Genomic DNA, 17,354 nt, shown 5'->3' on the forward strand with positions numbered 1-17,354 from the left:
TGAAGAATATGTTATCAAAAATGACAAAGAAATAAATTGAGGAACTAGATATTTCTTTATTCATTAATGAAAATGAGTCTTATAGTAAAAATTTTTCTATAGAAATGGAAAGCCCAAATGGCTTCACCATTGATGTCTTACAAATATTATAGGTATAAATATCACTGATCCTATAAAAAGTTCTTCTGAGAAAAGACAACAAAGAAACCCTTTCCAAATCATTTTTATATTTTGATATCTCCACTTATAAATTTCACTTCAAGAATGGAAAATGATATGCCAATTTCTCTCATGAAAAGAGATGCAAACATCCTAAACCAAATATTAGGATATCAAAGCCAATGATAATAAGATGAATAAAAGTTCAACCAAAGTTGTGCTTATTTCAGCAATTCTAGATTGCTTTAATATTCATAAGTCAAAGTGGTACTTTCATATCTGAATTAGAACGTACAAGGATATGAAAAACATTTGATCATATGGTAACAAGAAAAACCTCGAAGAAATGAAGATCATATTTATGTATTTGATGAACTAGGAGCAGAGGATTCAAGAAAGCCTTGATGAAATTACATCCATATAGGTGAGCAAATTTCACACCTAAGGACAAGTGCATAGTCTCATCTGCCTTACAGAGACACTTTGAAGGGAAGAAAAGGCATTAGCCAATTCTTGATGACAGTATAAATTGTTTGGACAAATAGAAATTTAGAAGAAACCCAAATGTAAAAATGGTAACAGAAGCAGTGTCAATAAACACCTTCTTGAGACATATTACAAAGAGGGATGGCAGGTATATTCTATGTCTGCATCAGCCGAGGGTCTTAATCTATAATTTTATGCTCGGAAAATGCCAACTAGCTTGCTAAAAGAAAGCTCCACTATGCCTTAACCCTCATTCCTGCCCATTAGTCCCCAGTAGTTTTTCCTAATATTCAAAGGCTTGTCTGCAAAGGTTCAAGCCAAACTTTGCAAAACAAGCTTTGCGAACCAACCTTTGAGAAGTAGGAAAAACTTAAGGGAACTCTCAAAGGCTAAACCTTCAGGATTTCTTTATTATCTGATTGAGTCTTCTGGTGATGAAAGTGTAGAACAAATTCTTTTGGTCTGGCTTAGATTAGATGGGAATGAAGCTTTTCAAGACTTTCAGCATCACTATTCCCAAAGAAAATGATAACCCTGTATAAAAGAAACCAAGTCTTCCATAGAAAGTAACCTGCACTGTCAACACCACCATCAGTTGCATTCCTAGTTGAGTACATGATGTCTTTTGAGATGTTAATTTATAAGATGACTTTTTAAACTGTATAATTTAACAGAAGAAAAAGGAACATCCTCTAATCAGACTCTATAAATAATGAACAGAGAAGAGAAGAAGTAAAAACATATTCTCTAGATATCCTCATCCTGAAATATACACATTTCATTTGAACCTAGCTGATTTTCATGAAAATGCTGTACTCTGTGACTCTAGAAAATTATAAGTAAAGTTGGCATTAATCAGTGTTTGGGCATTTTATGTTTAAGATAGGTTTTCACATAAAATGATAAGACTAATGGACAACATAAATACTTATCACATATGTTTTTTAATATTTATTTATTTATTTGGCTGGGTCTTAATTGCAGCACACGGGATCTTTGATCTTAATTGCAGCATGCAGTGTCATTAGTTGGCGGCATGCAGGATCTTTGGTTGCAGCATGTGAACTCTAAGATGCAGCATGTGGGGTCATTCCCTAACCAGGTCCTCCTGCATTGGGAGTGTAGAGTCTTAGCCACTGAATCACCATGGAAGACCCCATCAAAAGTTCTTGAAATTATTTTTTTGCCATTTCTGGATTCATGTTGCATTTGTTTCAAAATGACTGATGCATTCTAGTCATCAGTTTTCTCATGGCCTCTTTCACCTCTTTGTTCCTCAGACTGTAGATCAGAGGGTTCAACATGGGGATCACCACTGTGTAGAAGACAGATACCACTTTAATATGGTCAGGTGAGTAGCTTGACTTTGGTATGACATAAACAAATGTGACTGTCCCATAAAACAAAGTGACTGCTGTGAGGTGGGAAGTGCAAGTAGAGAAGGCCTTGGACCTTCCCTCTGTAGAGTGCATCTTCAGGATTGAGTGGAGGATGTATAGATATGAAACAATTATGGTAAACAGTGTGATTACAATGATTGACCCAGCTGAGATGGCAGGAGATATTTCAGCAACATAAACATGGGAACAAGAGAGCTTCACTAGTGGTGGGAGGTCACAGAAGAAATGGTTGATTTTATTTGGTCCACAGAAAGTCAGGCTCAGTAAACATCCAATAAATGACGAAGCATTCACACATCCTCCCAGGTAGGAAGCAATCAGTAAGATGATGCAGACCCTGGGAGACATGTGTGTAGAGTATAGAAGTGGGGAACAGATGGCCACGTAGCGATCATAGGCCATGGCAGCCAACAGGAAGCACTCAGCTGTTCCAAAGATAACATCAGATCCAAGCTGAGCTATACAGCCAGCAACTGGGATGGTAGTTCTTACTTCTAGGAAGCTCACAATCATAATAGGTGTGACTGATGAGGAGTAACCAATGTCCACAAAGGCCAGATGGCTGAGGAATAGATACATTGGGGTGTGAAGTTGAGGGCTTCTCTGAATTAATGTGATTATGCTGAGATTGCCCAATATGGTAGCAACATAGATTCCTAGAAAAACCACAAAGAAGACGGAGCAAAGTGTAGGATGCTCTGTTAACCCCAAAAGAATGAATTCTGTTACCATTGTGTGGTTTCCAATCTCCATCTTACTTGGAATGATGCCTTTTGAAATGAAAACCAGTGGATATTAAATTAAATGGAATGATCTCATAATTTATGTAATTACTTTGCCAGCCAACCTATCAAAAAAATCAGAACATTGATCTCAATTTAGCCTAATGCTTATACTTTACAAAATATTCCCAAATGTATTTACATTATGCATGATTTGAGAATATTGATGTACATTATCTTAAGTCCAAAGATACTCACAAAAGATCAATGGCTCAGATCGGAACACAGTGAGCACTCACATTTGGATCATTTGATCAAAGCAATGATGTTTGGAAATTTGATGAGAACCAGAGGTGAAACACAATCACTTTGCTAGTATTTAACAATATCCATATTTTTATTACAATTATAATATAACTAATGTAATATTGTTTAAACAATATCTGTTTCTTGGTCACATTGGCCACTCTCAGCCCACTCACAGGTGAGACTATGAACAGTACATGCCAATACATGATGAAAGGAAATGCCCTGTTTCTCTTCTGAATCAAGAAGAAACTCTATACAGTCAGCAAAAACAAGACTGGGAGCTGACTGTGGCTCAGATCATGAACTCCTTATTGTCAAATTCAGACTTAAACTGAAGATAGTAGGGAAAACCACTAGACCATTCAGGTATGACCTAAATCAAATCCCTTATGATTATATAGTGGAAGGGAGAAATAGATTTAAGGGACTAGATCTAATAGACAAAGTGCCTGATGAACTATGGATAGAGGTTCATAACATTGTACAGGAGACAAGGGTCAAGACCATCGCCATGGAAAAGAAATGCAAAAAAGGAAAATGGCTGTCTGAGGAGGCCTTACAAATAGCTATGAAAAGAAGAGAAGCGAAACGCAAATAAGAAAAGGAAAGATATTCCCATTTGAATGTAGAATTCCAAAGGATAGCAAGGAGAGATAAGAAAGCCTTCCTCAGCGATCAATGCAAAGAAATAGAGGAAAACAACAGAATGGGAAATATTCTCAAGAAAATTAGAAATACCAAGGGAACATTTCATGCAAAGATGAGCTCGATAAAGGACACAAATGGTATGGACCTAACAGAAGCAGAAGATATTAAGAAGAGGTGGCAAGAATACACAGAAGAACTGTACAAAAAAGATCTTCACTACCCAGATAATCACAATGGTGTGATCACTCAGCTAAAGCTAGACATCCTGGAATGTGAAGTCAAGTGGGCCTTAGAAAACATCACTACAAAGCTAATGGAGATGATGGAATGCCAGTTGAGCTATTTCAAATCCTGAAAGATGATGCTATGAAAGTGCTGCACTCAATATGCCAGCAAATTTGGAAAACTCAGCAGTGGCCACAGGACTGGAAAAGGCCAGTTTTCATTCCAATCCCTAAGAAAGGCAATGCCAAAGAATGCTCAAACTACCGCATAATTGCACTCATCTCACATGCTAGTAAAGTAATGCTCAAAATATTCTAAGCCAGGCTTCAGCAATACGTGAACTGTGAACCTCCAGATGTTCAAGCTGGTTTTAGAAAACACAGAGGAACCAGAAATCAAATTGCCAACATCCACTGAATCATAGAAAAAGCAAGAGAGTTCTAGAAAAACATCTATTTCAGCTTTATTGACTGTGCTGAAGCCTTTGACTCTGTGGATCACAATAACTGGAAAATTCTGAAAGAGATGGACATACCAGACCACCTGACCTGCCTCTTGAGAAACCTGTATGCAGGTCAGGAAGCAACAGTTAGAACTGGCCATGGAAAAACAGACTGGTTCCAAATAGGAAAAGGAGTATGTCAAGGCTGTATCTTGTCACCCTGCTTATTTAACTTGTATGCAGAGTACATCATGAGAAACGCTGGGCTGAAAGAAGCACAAGCTGGAATCAAGATTGCTGGGAGAAATATCAATAACCTCAGATATGCAGGTGACACCACCCTTATGGCAGAAAGTGAAGAGGAACTAAAAAGCCTCTTGATGAAAGTGAAAGAGGAGAGTGAAAAAGTTGGCTTAAAGCTCAACACTCAGAAAACTAACATCATGGTATCTGGTCCCATCACTTTATAGGAAATAGATGGGGAAACAGTGTCTGACTGGATTTTTGGGGGCTCCAAAATCACTGCAGATGGTGACTGCAGCCATGAAATTAAGACGCTTACTCCTTGGAAGGAAAGTTATGACCAACCTAGGCAGCATATTAAAAAGCAGAGACATTACTTTGCCAACAAAGGTCCATCTGGTCAAGGCTATGGTTTTTCCAGTGGTCATGTATGGATGTGAGAGTTGGACTGTGAAGAAAGCTGAGTTCCAAAGAATTGATGCTTTTGAACTGTGGTGTTGGAGAAGACTCTTGAGAGCCCCTTGGATGGCAAGGAGATCCAACCAGTCCATCCTAAAGGAGATAAGTCCTGGTTGTTCATTTGAAGAACTGATGCTGAAGCTGAAACTCCAATACTTTGGCCACCTCATGAGAAGAGTTGACTCATTGGAAAAGACCCTGATGCTGGGAGGGACTGGGGGCAGGATGAGAGGAGATGACAGAGGATGAGATGGCTGGATGGCATCACCGACTGTCTGGACACGAGTTTGAGTCAGCTCCAGGAGTTGATGATGGACAGGGAGGCCTGGCGTGCTGTGATTCATGGGGTCACAAAGAGTCGGACGCAACTGAGCGACTGAACTGAATTGAACTGAAGTGCTATGCAGAGAATTAAAATATGGTGATTTGATAATGAATTTTTGGCTTATTTTAAATTGGTCAAGGGACTTCCCAGGTTGTCCAGTGGCTGAGAATCCACCTTCCAATTCAGGGGACTCCAGTTCCATCTCTGGTTGGGGAACTAAGATCCTATATGTTGCAGGGCAACTAAGCTCAAACGCCACAACGACTGAGCCCGCACACCTCAACTAAAGAGCCCCGTGCCACAGCAAAGAGCCCATACACTGCAACAAAAGATCACACACCACAAATAAGACCTGATTTGGTCAAAAGTAAATAAATAATAAAAATAAAATAACAGGAGAAACCTCTGTGTAGAGGGAACATTTAAAGTAAAGCATAAATGAGACAAATGAAGATGAAGTTTGAACATTCTAAGTGCAATGGGAACAATAAAAAGTTTTAAACAGGAAGTCATACTCTAATTTACTTAATAATAAGATAATTCCATCAAATCTAGGGGGGCTAAACTGTAGAGGAGTAGAGAATTAGCAGAAAACCTTGCTAGAATGTTTTATCAATAGTAATACAAGTGCAGTATAATGCTGGCTTGGGTGCCAGTAACAAGGAATGAGAACAGTGGGCAGATTAGGGAAATATTTGATGTGTTAAAGAGTAATTTGTTGTTGGGTCAAGAGAAATGTGAAGACAATGCCAATATAAGAATTTTTTAAAAAGAGAAGAAGCTCAATTAAGCTGCAGCTACCTATAGTTTTGAGGTTGTTCCAGCATCCCAGTAAGAAACAAGCCAGACCACTTGAAAAAGCAAATACAAAACAATGAAAAAAATCAGCAAGTACTATTAAATATCAAATAGTACTTCAGAAGCACTGCTATCAAATACCAAAACCTGCTACTTGGGGGACAAGAAATGTCATCAATTTTGAAAGGAACAGAGTTGACCATGTGTAGACTCCTGAATTGCCAATTGGAACATTTGCTACTTTAAAAAAAAAAACACCTCAACATTGAAATCTTTCATTAAATACACAGATAAATAACTACCAGTACTTTATTTTTACCTAATTCTTAGTCAGCTATGAAAACCTCATACTCTATGAAGCGATGATTAAAATCAATGCATTTGATCAAATATTTATATAAATTAACTTCATAATAATAATGTAAGAATGCTTTATCTCTCGGAGAAGGCAATGGCACCCCATTCCAGTACTCTTGCCTGGAAAATCCCATGGACGGAGGAGCCTGGTGGGCTGCAGTCCATGGGGTCGCTAAGAGTCGGAAACGACTGAGCGACTTCACTTTCACTTTTCACTTTCCTGCATTGGAGAAGGAAATGGCAACCCACTCCAGTGTTCTTGCCTGGAGAATCCCAGGGACGGGGGAGCCTGGTGGACTGCCGTCTATGGGGTCGCACAGAGTCTGACACGACTGAAGCGACTTAGCAGCAGCAGCTATATCTCTGGGCTTCCCTTATGGCTCAATGGGTAAAGAATCCACCTGTAATGTAGGAGACACAGGGGACTCAGGTTTGATCCCTGGGTCTGGAAGATCCCCTAGAGTAGGCAAAAGCAACCCACCCCAGTATTATTGCTTGGACAGAGGAGCCTGGCAGGTTAGTCTGACAGGTCACAAAGAGTTGGACGTGAATGAGTGACTAAGGACACAGGCTAAACCTCTGGTTTCATTAATTAGTCTCAGGATTGTGTCAGGGGCCCAAAAGACACAAATCTAGAATAAATCTTATATTTGTGTAAGAAAATATGTACATGAAAAACTCAGATGAATTCAAAATATGATATGAATGCTGGTATGATATAGAAAGCATGACATACAGGGCTGCAATGAAAAGAGAAGATTTCACAGCCAAAAGATCTAGGGATAAAATCCAAGTCTGCCACTTACTAACTAGGTGATCTTGTAAAAGTTACAAAATCTTTCTAAGATGCAATTTCCTTATTTTAAAAATTGAGATAATAATAATACTTACTTCACATGGTACCGTGTTAAACGGTATATGTTAGCACACCTAGCAATGGATGACAATGAATGAATAATCCATAAATGAGAATCACATCAAGTAAGCAAATATAAGCTTCCACTGCAAGTGCAAAAGGACATTTATAAATCAACAACAATGAATGAATGTTACCTGCTTGTCTAGTATTATGATGGAGACAGACTCCAGGGATCACTTGTGTATAGCAGGGCTTATTTTTGCAGGATTTAGGACCATTAGAGTACAAGAAAAACCATAAATGTCTCAGCATCAGACATACACAGGTTTGTTAACATCCTTTGAAAATCCAATGGGAGAAAATCTAATGAGATTGAGAAAATTAGATGTGTTTTCATGTTCCTACGTGATTATGCTTGCTAAGATATTTATTAAGGTCTCAAGGGCTTCATTTATTCTCTTCATTATTTACATACATATTATAACTACAAGGATCTAATTAGGTTTCAAACTTGATTTGGACCAATATAATTAACATAGGATATGCTGTGATCATCTGTGACATTTCTGAGAAGCAATCGTGACAAGGTACCTAGAACTATTTTCTTGAACTCTGTCCTGTGGTTCCTGTTTAGGTACACCTGGGAAACTGCAGGAAGAGTCAGATGCTTTCCTCTGTGTCAAAATGACCCACAATTTAATTCAGACTTGGCATTTCCCACTTATCATAGTGTTTCCTCAAATCCTGAATTCTTGAGATAGATATCAAATTATCAAAGATATTTATTCCCCATAGTAAAAAGGAAGCAGACCCATAAAGAAGAAACTAGTGATTACCAGTGGAGAGAGGGAAGCAGAGAGGGGCAATACATGGGTCAAGGAATAATAAAGGTAAAAACTATTAGGTATAAAATAAGCTACAAGGATATATTGCACAACACAGGGAATATAGCCAATATTTTATAACTGTAAATGGAATATAACCTTTAAAAATGTGAATTACTATATTATACCCCTGTATATGATATTGTGCAGAAACTATACTTCAATTAAAAAAAAATACTTCTTTCTTTCCCTGCCCATATTCATGTCCATCCCAATCTTCCTTTTCTGGATAAGCCAAGAATCTCTTCCTTGTTTCTGACTTCCATGTGGCCTATTGTTAGTTATTATTTGTAGTGCTTTGAAATTACTTTTCTTTACTAAAGAAAAATTTTAGACAGTTCCATGTGAGTGTGTATCAATTGCCTTCATTCTTTGTAATGATTCACAATATTCCAGAGTATCTAATGAGTATTTTTTTTTAACAATGCACCTGTTAGTGCTTCACTGAAAATGAAAGTGAAAATCTTAGTCGCTCAGTCGTGTCTGACCCCATGGACTGTGGCCCATCAGGCTCCTCTGTCCATGGGACACTCTAGGCAAGAGTAATGAAGTGGGTTGCAGTTCCCTTCTCCAGGGCATCTTCCCAACCCAAGGATTGAAACCAAGACTCCAACACTGCAGGCAATTCTTTACCATCTGAGCCACCACTACCAGTAGTTCTCTTGGATGTACTCAATTCAGCTCAGCTCAGTCGCGTCAGACTCTTTGCAATCCCATGGACTGAGGCACACCAGGTTTCCCGGTCTATCCGAAACTCCTAGAGCTTATTCAAATTCACGTCCATTGAGTCAGTGATGCCATCCAACCATCTCATCCTCTGTCATCCCCTTCTCCCACCTTCAATATTTCCCAGCATCAGGGTCTTTTCCATTGAGTCAGTTCTTTGCATCAGGTGGCCAAAGTATTGGAGTTTCAGCTTCAGCATCAGTCCTTGCAATGAATATTCGGGACTTTAGGATTGACTGGTTGGATCTCCTTGCAGTCCAAGGGATTCTCAGTTCAAATCACAGTTTGAACACCAACACCACAGTTCAAAAGCATCAATTCTTTGGCGCTCAGCTTTCTTTATAGTCCAACTCTTACATCCATACATGACTACTGGAAAAACCATAGGTTTGACTAAATGGACTTCTGTTGGCAAAGTAATATCTCTGCTTTTTAATATGCTGTCTAGGTTGGTCATCGCTTTTCTTCCAAGGTACAAGTGTCTTTTAATTTCATGGCTGCAGTCACCATCTGCAGTGATTTTGGAGCCTCCCCCCAAATATAAAGTCTCTCACTGTTTGCATTGTTTCCTCATCTATTTGCCATGAAGTGATGGGACCAGAGGCCATGACTTAGTTTTCTGAATGTTGAGTTTTAAGCCAACTTATTCGTTCTCCTCTTTCACTTTCATCAAGAGGTTTTTTAGTTCTTCTTTGGTTCCTGCCAACTGCATATCTGAGGTTATTGATATTTCTCCCGGCAATCTTGATTCTAGCTTGTGCTTCCTCCAGCCCAGCATTTCTCATGATGTACTCTGCATATAAGTTAAATAAACAGGTGACAATATACAACCTTGACATATTTCTTTCCTGATTTGGAACCAGTCTGGTGTTCCATGTCCGGTTCTAACTGTTGCTTCCTGACCTGCATACAGATTTCTCAGGATGCACGTCAGGTGGTCTGGTATTCCCATCTCTTTCAGAATTTTCCAGTTTGTTGTGATCTACACAGTCAAAGACTTTGGTGTAGTCAATAAAGCAAAAGTAGATGTTTTTCTGGAACTCTCTTGCTTTTTCGATGATCCAATGGATGTTGGCAATTTGATCTCTGGTTCCTCTGCCTTTTCTAACTCCAGTTTGAACATCTGGAAGTTCACAGTTCACGTATTGCTGAAGCCTGGCTTGGAGAATTTTGAGCATTACTTTGCTAGCATGTGAGATGAGTGCAATTATGTGGTAGTTTGAACATTCTTTGGTATTGGCTTTCTTTGGAATTGGAGTGAAAACTCACCTTTTCCAGTCCCGTGGCCACTGCTGAGTTTTTCAAATTTGCTGGTATATTGAGCGTAGCACTTTCATAGCATCGTCTTTTATGATTTGAAATAGCTCAACTGGAATTCCATCATCTCCACTAGCTTTGTTCATAGTGATGCTTCCTAAGGCCCACTTGACCTCACATTCCAGGATGTCTGGTTCTAGGTGAGTGATCACACCATCGTGATTATCTGGGTCATGAAGATCTTTTTTGTACAGTTCTTCTGTGTGTTCTTGACACCTCTTCTTAATATCTTCTGCTTCTGTCCATACCATTTCTGTCCTTTATTGTGCCCGTCTTTGCATGAAATGTTCCTTGGTATCTCTAATTTTCTTGAAGAGTTGCTAGTCTTTCCTCTATTTCTTTGTTTTTCTATTGTTTTCCTCTGTTTCTTTGCACTGATCACTGAGGAAGGCTTTCTTATCTCTCCTTGCTATTTTTGGAACTCTGCATTCAGATGGGTATATCTTTCCTTTTCTCCTTTGCCTTTCACTTCTCTTGTTTTCACAGCTATTTGTAAGGCCTCCTCAGACAACCATTTTGCCTTTTTGCATTTCTTTTTCTTGGGGATGGTCTTGATCACTGCCTCTTGTACCATGTCACAAACTTCCACCTATAGTTCTTCAGGCACTCTGTCAGATCTATCCCTTGAATCTATTTGTCAATTCCACCATATAATCATAAGGGATTTGATTTAGGTCATACCTGAATGGTCCAGTGGATTTCCCTACTTTCTTCAATTTAAGTCTCAATTTGGCAGTAAGGAGTTCATGATTTGAGCCACAGTCAGCTCCTGGTCTTGTTTTTGCTGACTGTATAGATCTTCTTCATCTTTGGCTGCAAAGAAAATAATCAATTTGATTTCAGTATTGACCATCTGGTGATGTCCATGAGTAGAGTCTTCTCTTGTGCCAGAGGCTCCTGGACACTCACAGGCAAGGCTGGGTCAGTCTCTTGTGGGGTCACTGCTCCCTTCTCCTGGGTCCTAGTGTGCACAAGCTTTTGTTTGTGCCCTCCAAGAGTCTGTTTCCCCACTTGTGTGTAAGTTCTGATGGCTCTATGGTGGGGTTAATGGCAACCTCCTCCAAGAGGGCTTATGCCATACCCAGGTCTGCTGCACCCAGAGCTCCTGCCCCTGCAGTTGTCCACTGCTGACCTGTACCTCCACAGGAGATACTCAAATGCAGTTCTGACTCGGTCTCTGTGGGGTCTCTGGGTCCTGGTGCACAAGGTTTGTTTGAGCATTCTGAGTGTCTCAGGCAGGTATGGGGTTTGTTTCTAAACACAATTTTGCCCCTCCTACCTGGATGTATTCTAAGACGTAGAATTACTGGGTCAAAAGGTTTATACAGTTTAAATTCCAATAGATACTGCCAGATTAAACTTTTAAAAAATTGTATCATTTGAGAATAATGTTTTACATTAATAATCTATTAGATTAAACTTTTTAGTTGTTTGATCTACTAAGTTCTAAAAGTCTTGCATTATGACTGTCGATTTTTCAGTGTTTCATATTCTTATCAGATTTTGCTTTAAATATTTAGACACTGTATTATCAGGTATATAAATGTTTAACACTACTCTAACTTCCATGCAAATTGCACCTTTTGTTTTTATAAACCCTTTAAAAATATCTGTGTTGGTTTGTTTTTCATCTGCAGTATCTGAGCATATACATTCCTTCACTTCTTAATTAACCATTAGTATCATCAAATTTGTCTATGATACAGGATTTATGCGTCCTATTTCTGTTCTTTCACATCTCAAATTTTAACGCTTTGTTTACATTGTCTACCAATGTCTGGAATTATTTTGTTTGTATAATTTTGTTTGCTCATTCCATCTTCTTGTGTTTTTGTGTCTCCTTAGTTTCTCTCTCTCTCTTCATCCAGAAATATATGGCTTGTGAGAAATAAAAATGTTGGCGTGTTTCCATGATATGAAAATGTCTTTAGATTCCCTCTTGCTTGAATCATATAGTTTTAAAATATAGAATTTTGTATAGATAGGAATTCCCCACCTCACAACTTAGAGTTGCTTCCTATCTTCTTGCCTCCTACATTGCTGATGAAAAGTCTGATATCAATATTTTGTCCTTCTGGAGACAGACATTGCTACTTTTGGAAACTTTCAGGGTGTTTTCTATTTTTAATCACACAGTTTTGAAGATAGCACTTCTGTGTCACTCCTCATACTTGGTACTGAAGGAGATCTTTCTCACTGCAGACTCTTGTCTGGCAGCACTGAAATGTTTTCTTTAGTTACATCATTATGTATTACTTCTCATCTCTCACTTCTCCATTTTCACTCTGTCTTCTGTGACTCCCAGTAGATAAATGTTGAAGCTTCTTGATCTGTCTTCCACAGCTTTTACCTTTTCTTTTATTCTTCACCTCTTTGACCTTTTGTGCTACATCTTGGGAATATTCTTCAGTATAGTTTTTCATCTCACTAATAGAGTCCTCCCTCCCTATGTCCATTTTGTTTAACTCATCTGTTGAGGGTTTGTTTGTTTTTTTTACTTCAACAATAAACTTCTCCAACATCTCAAGTTGTTTTTATGCATGTAATATATTCTTATTTTCCTCTGAGTATATTAATTATACTTATTTTAAAGTCTTCATTCTAGTTACTTTATTAACTCCTTCCCTTAGGCATTGGATCTTCTGATGATTACATTTAGTGTTTTCTTTCATAGCACTGGGTTTTGTTTTATTTTTTTCTTGATGATTAACTCTTTCTTGTTATTTGGTCAACTTTATGTTTTCAATTATCTATTAGCATTTATGTGGATGCCATAAACATTTACCGAAGCTACCTCAGTGCCTCTGAGACAAGAGGTACTATCAGATAGGAAGTCCAAGGGGCTGGACTTCTGAATTTTTTCATGTTTTTATTCTCTCTGGATGCTGCCAGATGCTTGGAATGCTACCTTTGCTACTTGGACCCAAATAATCCTTTGCTTCTCCCTCCCAGGGGAAAAGACTGAAACAGATTCCTGTTTGAAGTAAGTTAAGAGTGAAACAGATTAAAATGCCTAATTTTTCTATTGGGATATCTCAGAAAATGACCTATTTATTGTCCAGTAGATTTCTTCTTCTCACCTTTGCTACTGCCTCCAAAGCTCTATCACTCTAGAACTTTTTCAGTAGTTTTCTCCTTCAACTTTGCTTCAACTCAGTTTCATCTTCTTTTTATCTTTCTAGGAATACTAGTAATTTGGACCCATTAAATATCCTTTTCTGGCTTTCTAGAATTGCTGTTAGTTCACTTATTTCACATACATTTCTTATCATGAATTTGGATCAGAAACAAGAAGTTACAATATGCTCTCGGGTTGTCACTTTAATCCAATCTCTAGGTGAGAGTCATGGACTCTGTCTCTATAGATGTCTTGTTAATACCTGTTGGACAGGAGAAAGCACACTTGACCCTGAAGGTAAGTGAAAAAGGGAGATTGTGAGACAAATTGTAAGATAATTAAGGGCAAGCAGAGAATGCAATGAGAGCAATCAAAAACAATGAGGCTATTAATTCAAAACATCCAATCTAAAAAGGAAGAGATGATTTGGAAATAAAAGGTGTTAATGGAGAGAAACTGTAAAAAGGAAGATGTGCTTCCCTCTCTTCACACTGTGAGTTTTAAAATACAAATAAGAGGATTCCAGGGAGGAGAGAGGTTTAATTATGTCCATGAATTTCAGGATAATTGGGGAAAGGAAGAGTGGGACGGGTGTTCCTAGAAGTAGTAGACATAGGGGATGTATAGCAGAGAAACAAACTTGGGCAAAAGTGAGGAAGTCAGAAGTATGAGAAGAAAAGGGGAAATGGCATATGGATTTGCCCAAGGCAAGGCTGCAAAGCAAAATTTCACACACTGGAAAGAAGAAGGTAGAGGAAAGGAACTTGGACAGAGATTGTGTTTGCAAGTAGAAAAGACACAACTAGCTCCAAAATTCAAGATGAAGACTTTATGCATTATGCTTCTAACTCAGAGAGCTTTCTCCTAGGTACTAGTGTTTATGAACACCAAACTTTGGTGGTGCAATAGAGGAAGAGGATCAAGAAATATGGAGGTTAGTGAGAAAGCCAGAGAAAGAGTAGTTTAGAATAATAAAAAAAAAATTCTCCCAAGCATAAAATGAGAAAGGAGATTGTATTCTTTTCCATAGAAATCTGGTTAAAGAGAGAAATTGTGCAAATGCATCTTTATTTTGTGCAAATTTGGAGACAAGTGATTAATGAAAGCCAAAAAAAGAAATAAAAAGTAAGAAAGAAGAGAGAGAAAGAAAGAAAAGAAAGTGAGAGAGGGAGGAAGGAAGGAAAATAGAAAGGAGACCAGGTAAATCCTCCTGGTCTACCAGAGAAAAACAGAAAAGGTACCTAAGGAAACTTTCATGGACTTGGTTGACATAATAGTATGATTACAGTATGAGGACCAGGAATCAAAAGACATGAATTGAAATCAACACTTCAGCATTTACTAATTGTCTAACCTTGGGAAAGTCTAGGAAAGTCTATTTGAATCTTATATTCCATATTTGTAAAATATGGATAAAACCAGATTGGAATTTTCTTGATTATCTAGTGGGATAATATGCTACAAGGATTATTTAGATTGTACTATGTTACATTACTTCACAATGATATTAGAAATATTAGTTGATCATCTTTAGAGGATGCCAGAAAATGACTCATTATTCTTCAAAATGACTGATAAAGAAAAAGAAACAAGTATTTCTCTTAACTTTCCTATATCCAATATTCTGTGAAGTACTTAGATAGTTGATGAAAAAAAAATCTTTACAAAATAGTTCTGGTTGAGAAACACAGAAGAAATAATAAAATTAGAACATCATCATTTTATAACCATTAATTAAACAGTGGATCTAGGCAATCATTATCAAGGGCTATTTAAAAATCATTAAATGAAAAAATATGAGGAACTTTATACTGAATGAGTCTGAACCCAGACTAATTTTAAAGTCATAGAAAGGACAACCAGACATTATGTGCCTCATGATATGATGCAATAGGAAGTATACAACCTTACTATAAAATTTCTTGCCAAAAAAATCTAACCTCAATCTGATTAAGACTCTATCTGGATGTGCCTATCAGTTCATGGGTCACACAGAGGTCATAGGAACACATTAGAGGACATAGTTATGTAATCAGTGAAACACATAATGTAGAAAATTCTAGAGGACTAAATAGCCAATTTCTTCAACAAAAATAATTGTATGAACAAGAGAAAAGGAAGTTATAGCTTTAAAAGACATGATATACAACTAAATGAAATGAGTAGAGCTTTTTTAAATTTTAATAACACAATTGTAAAAAAAAATTGTAAGACAATTGGGGAAATTCAAACAACAAATTTTTAAAACAACATTTACTTATTTATTTATGGCTGCACTGGGTCTTCATTGCTGTGCACAGGCTTTCTCTAGTTGCAGCAAGCAGGGACTACGTTGTAGTATCTGGTCTTCTCATTGCATTGGCTTCTCTACTTTCAGAGCATGGGCTCTAGACTGTGGGCTCAGCAGTTGTTACACACAGGCTTAGTTGCTCCACAACATGTGGGATCTTCCCAGACCAGGGATCAAACCCGTGTCCCTTGCATTGACAGTGGATTCTTAACCACTGGACCACAGGGAAGTCCCTCAAACACCAGATATTTGATATTAAAGAATTATCAGCTTGGGGGTTATTAATGATATTGGTTTCCCAGGGTCTCAGTGGTAAAGAATCTGCTCATCAATGCAGGAGACGCGGGTTTGATCCCTGGGCTGTAAAGATCTCCTGGAGGAAGAAATGGCAACTCACTCCAGTATTCTTGCCTGGAAATTTCCATGGACAGAGGAGCCTGGTGGACTACAGTCCATGATGTCACAAAGAGCTGGACACAACTGAGTAATGAAACCACCACCACCAGTGCTATTGTGATCATGTTTTTATGAGTCCTTATAAGGTGTATACTGAATTGTTTGTAGATGAAATAAAATAATTCCTGGGATTTGTTTCAAATTAAGATTGTAGATAGAAATGCTTAAGACACACCAAAATGCTTCTAGTACTCATCAATGAATTTGGTAAAATTGCACAATACAAAATTAATATATAGAAATCTGTTGCAGTTCTATATGATAACTATGAACTATTAGAGAAATTAAGAAAATAATCCCATTAACCACTGCATCAAGAAGAATAAAATAACTTGGAATAAATCTCTGTGGAATTTAAAGACCTATACTCCAAAAACAATAGTACACTGACAAAAAAACTGAAGACAATACAAACATATGGAAGATATACCTTGTTCATATGTTAGAAGAATTAATATTTTAAAATGATCATACTACCCAAAGCAATATATAGATTGAATTTAATCCCTATAAAAATGCCAGTGACATTTGAAAAGACCCTGATGCTGGAAAAGAGAGAAGGCAGGAGGAGAAGGGGACACAGAGGATGAGATGGTTGGATGGCATCACCGACTCAATGGACATGAGTTTGAGTAAACTCCAGGAGTTGGTAATGGACAGGGAGGCCTGGCGAGCTGCAGTCCATGGGGTTGCAAAGGGTCGGACATGACTGAGCGACTGAACTGAGCTGAACTGAACTGAGAACAAATAATTCTAAAATTTGTATGGAAACAAAAAGACCCCAAGCAGAGAAAACAATCTTGAGAAAGAAGAACTGAGGTAGAGATATAAATGCTCCTTGATTTCAAACTGTACACAGTCTACAGTCATCAAAATAGTATGATATTGGCACAAAAGCAGGCACATAGATTGACAGAACAGTATAAACAGTTCAGAAACAAACCCACTCACTTATGGTCATTTAATCTACAACAAAGGAGGCAAGACAATACAATGAGGAAGAGATAGTCTCTTCAATAAATGATGCTGGAAAAACTGGATAGTTGCATATGAGAGAATTAAAATATTCTCTCACACTATATACAAAAGTAAACTCAGATGGACTAAAGAACTAAATGAAGACTGAAAACC

General features: G+C 37.8%; 1 protein-coding gene across 1 annotated transcript; it reads right to left on the minus strand.

Annotated features, from left to right (window-relative positions):
* Positions 1 to 1,859: 1,859 nt before the first annotated feature.
* Positions 1,860 to 2,798, minus strand: LOC122693630 (olfactory receptor 481-like). The gene has a single exon (XM_043901241.1). The coding sequence runs from the start codon at positions 2,796 to 2,798 to the stop codon at positions 1,860 to 1,862; it is 939 nt and encodes a 312-aa protein (XP_043757176.1).
* Positions 2,799 to 17,354: the final 14,556 nt, after the last annotated feature.

The sequence above is a fragment of the Cervus elaphus genome, chromosome 1, assembly GCF_910594005.1.
Source record: "Cervus elaphus chromosome 1, mCerEla1.1, whole genome shotgun sequence".
In the NCBI taxonomy this organism is placed as follows: Eukaryota; Metazoa; Chordata; class Mammalia; order Artiodactyla; family Cervidae; genus Cervus; species Cervus elaphus.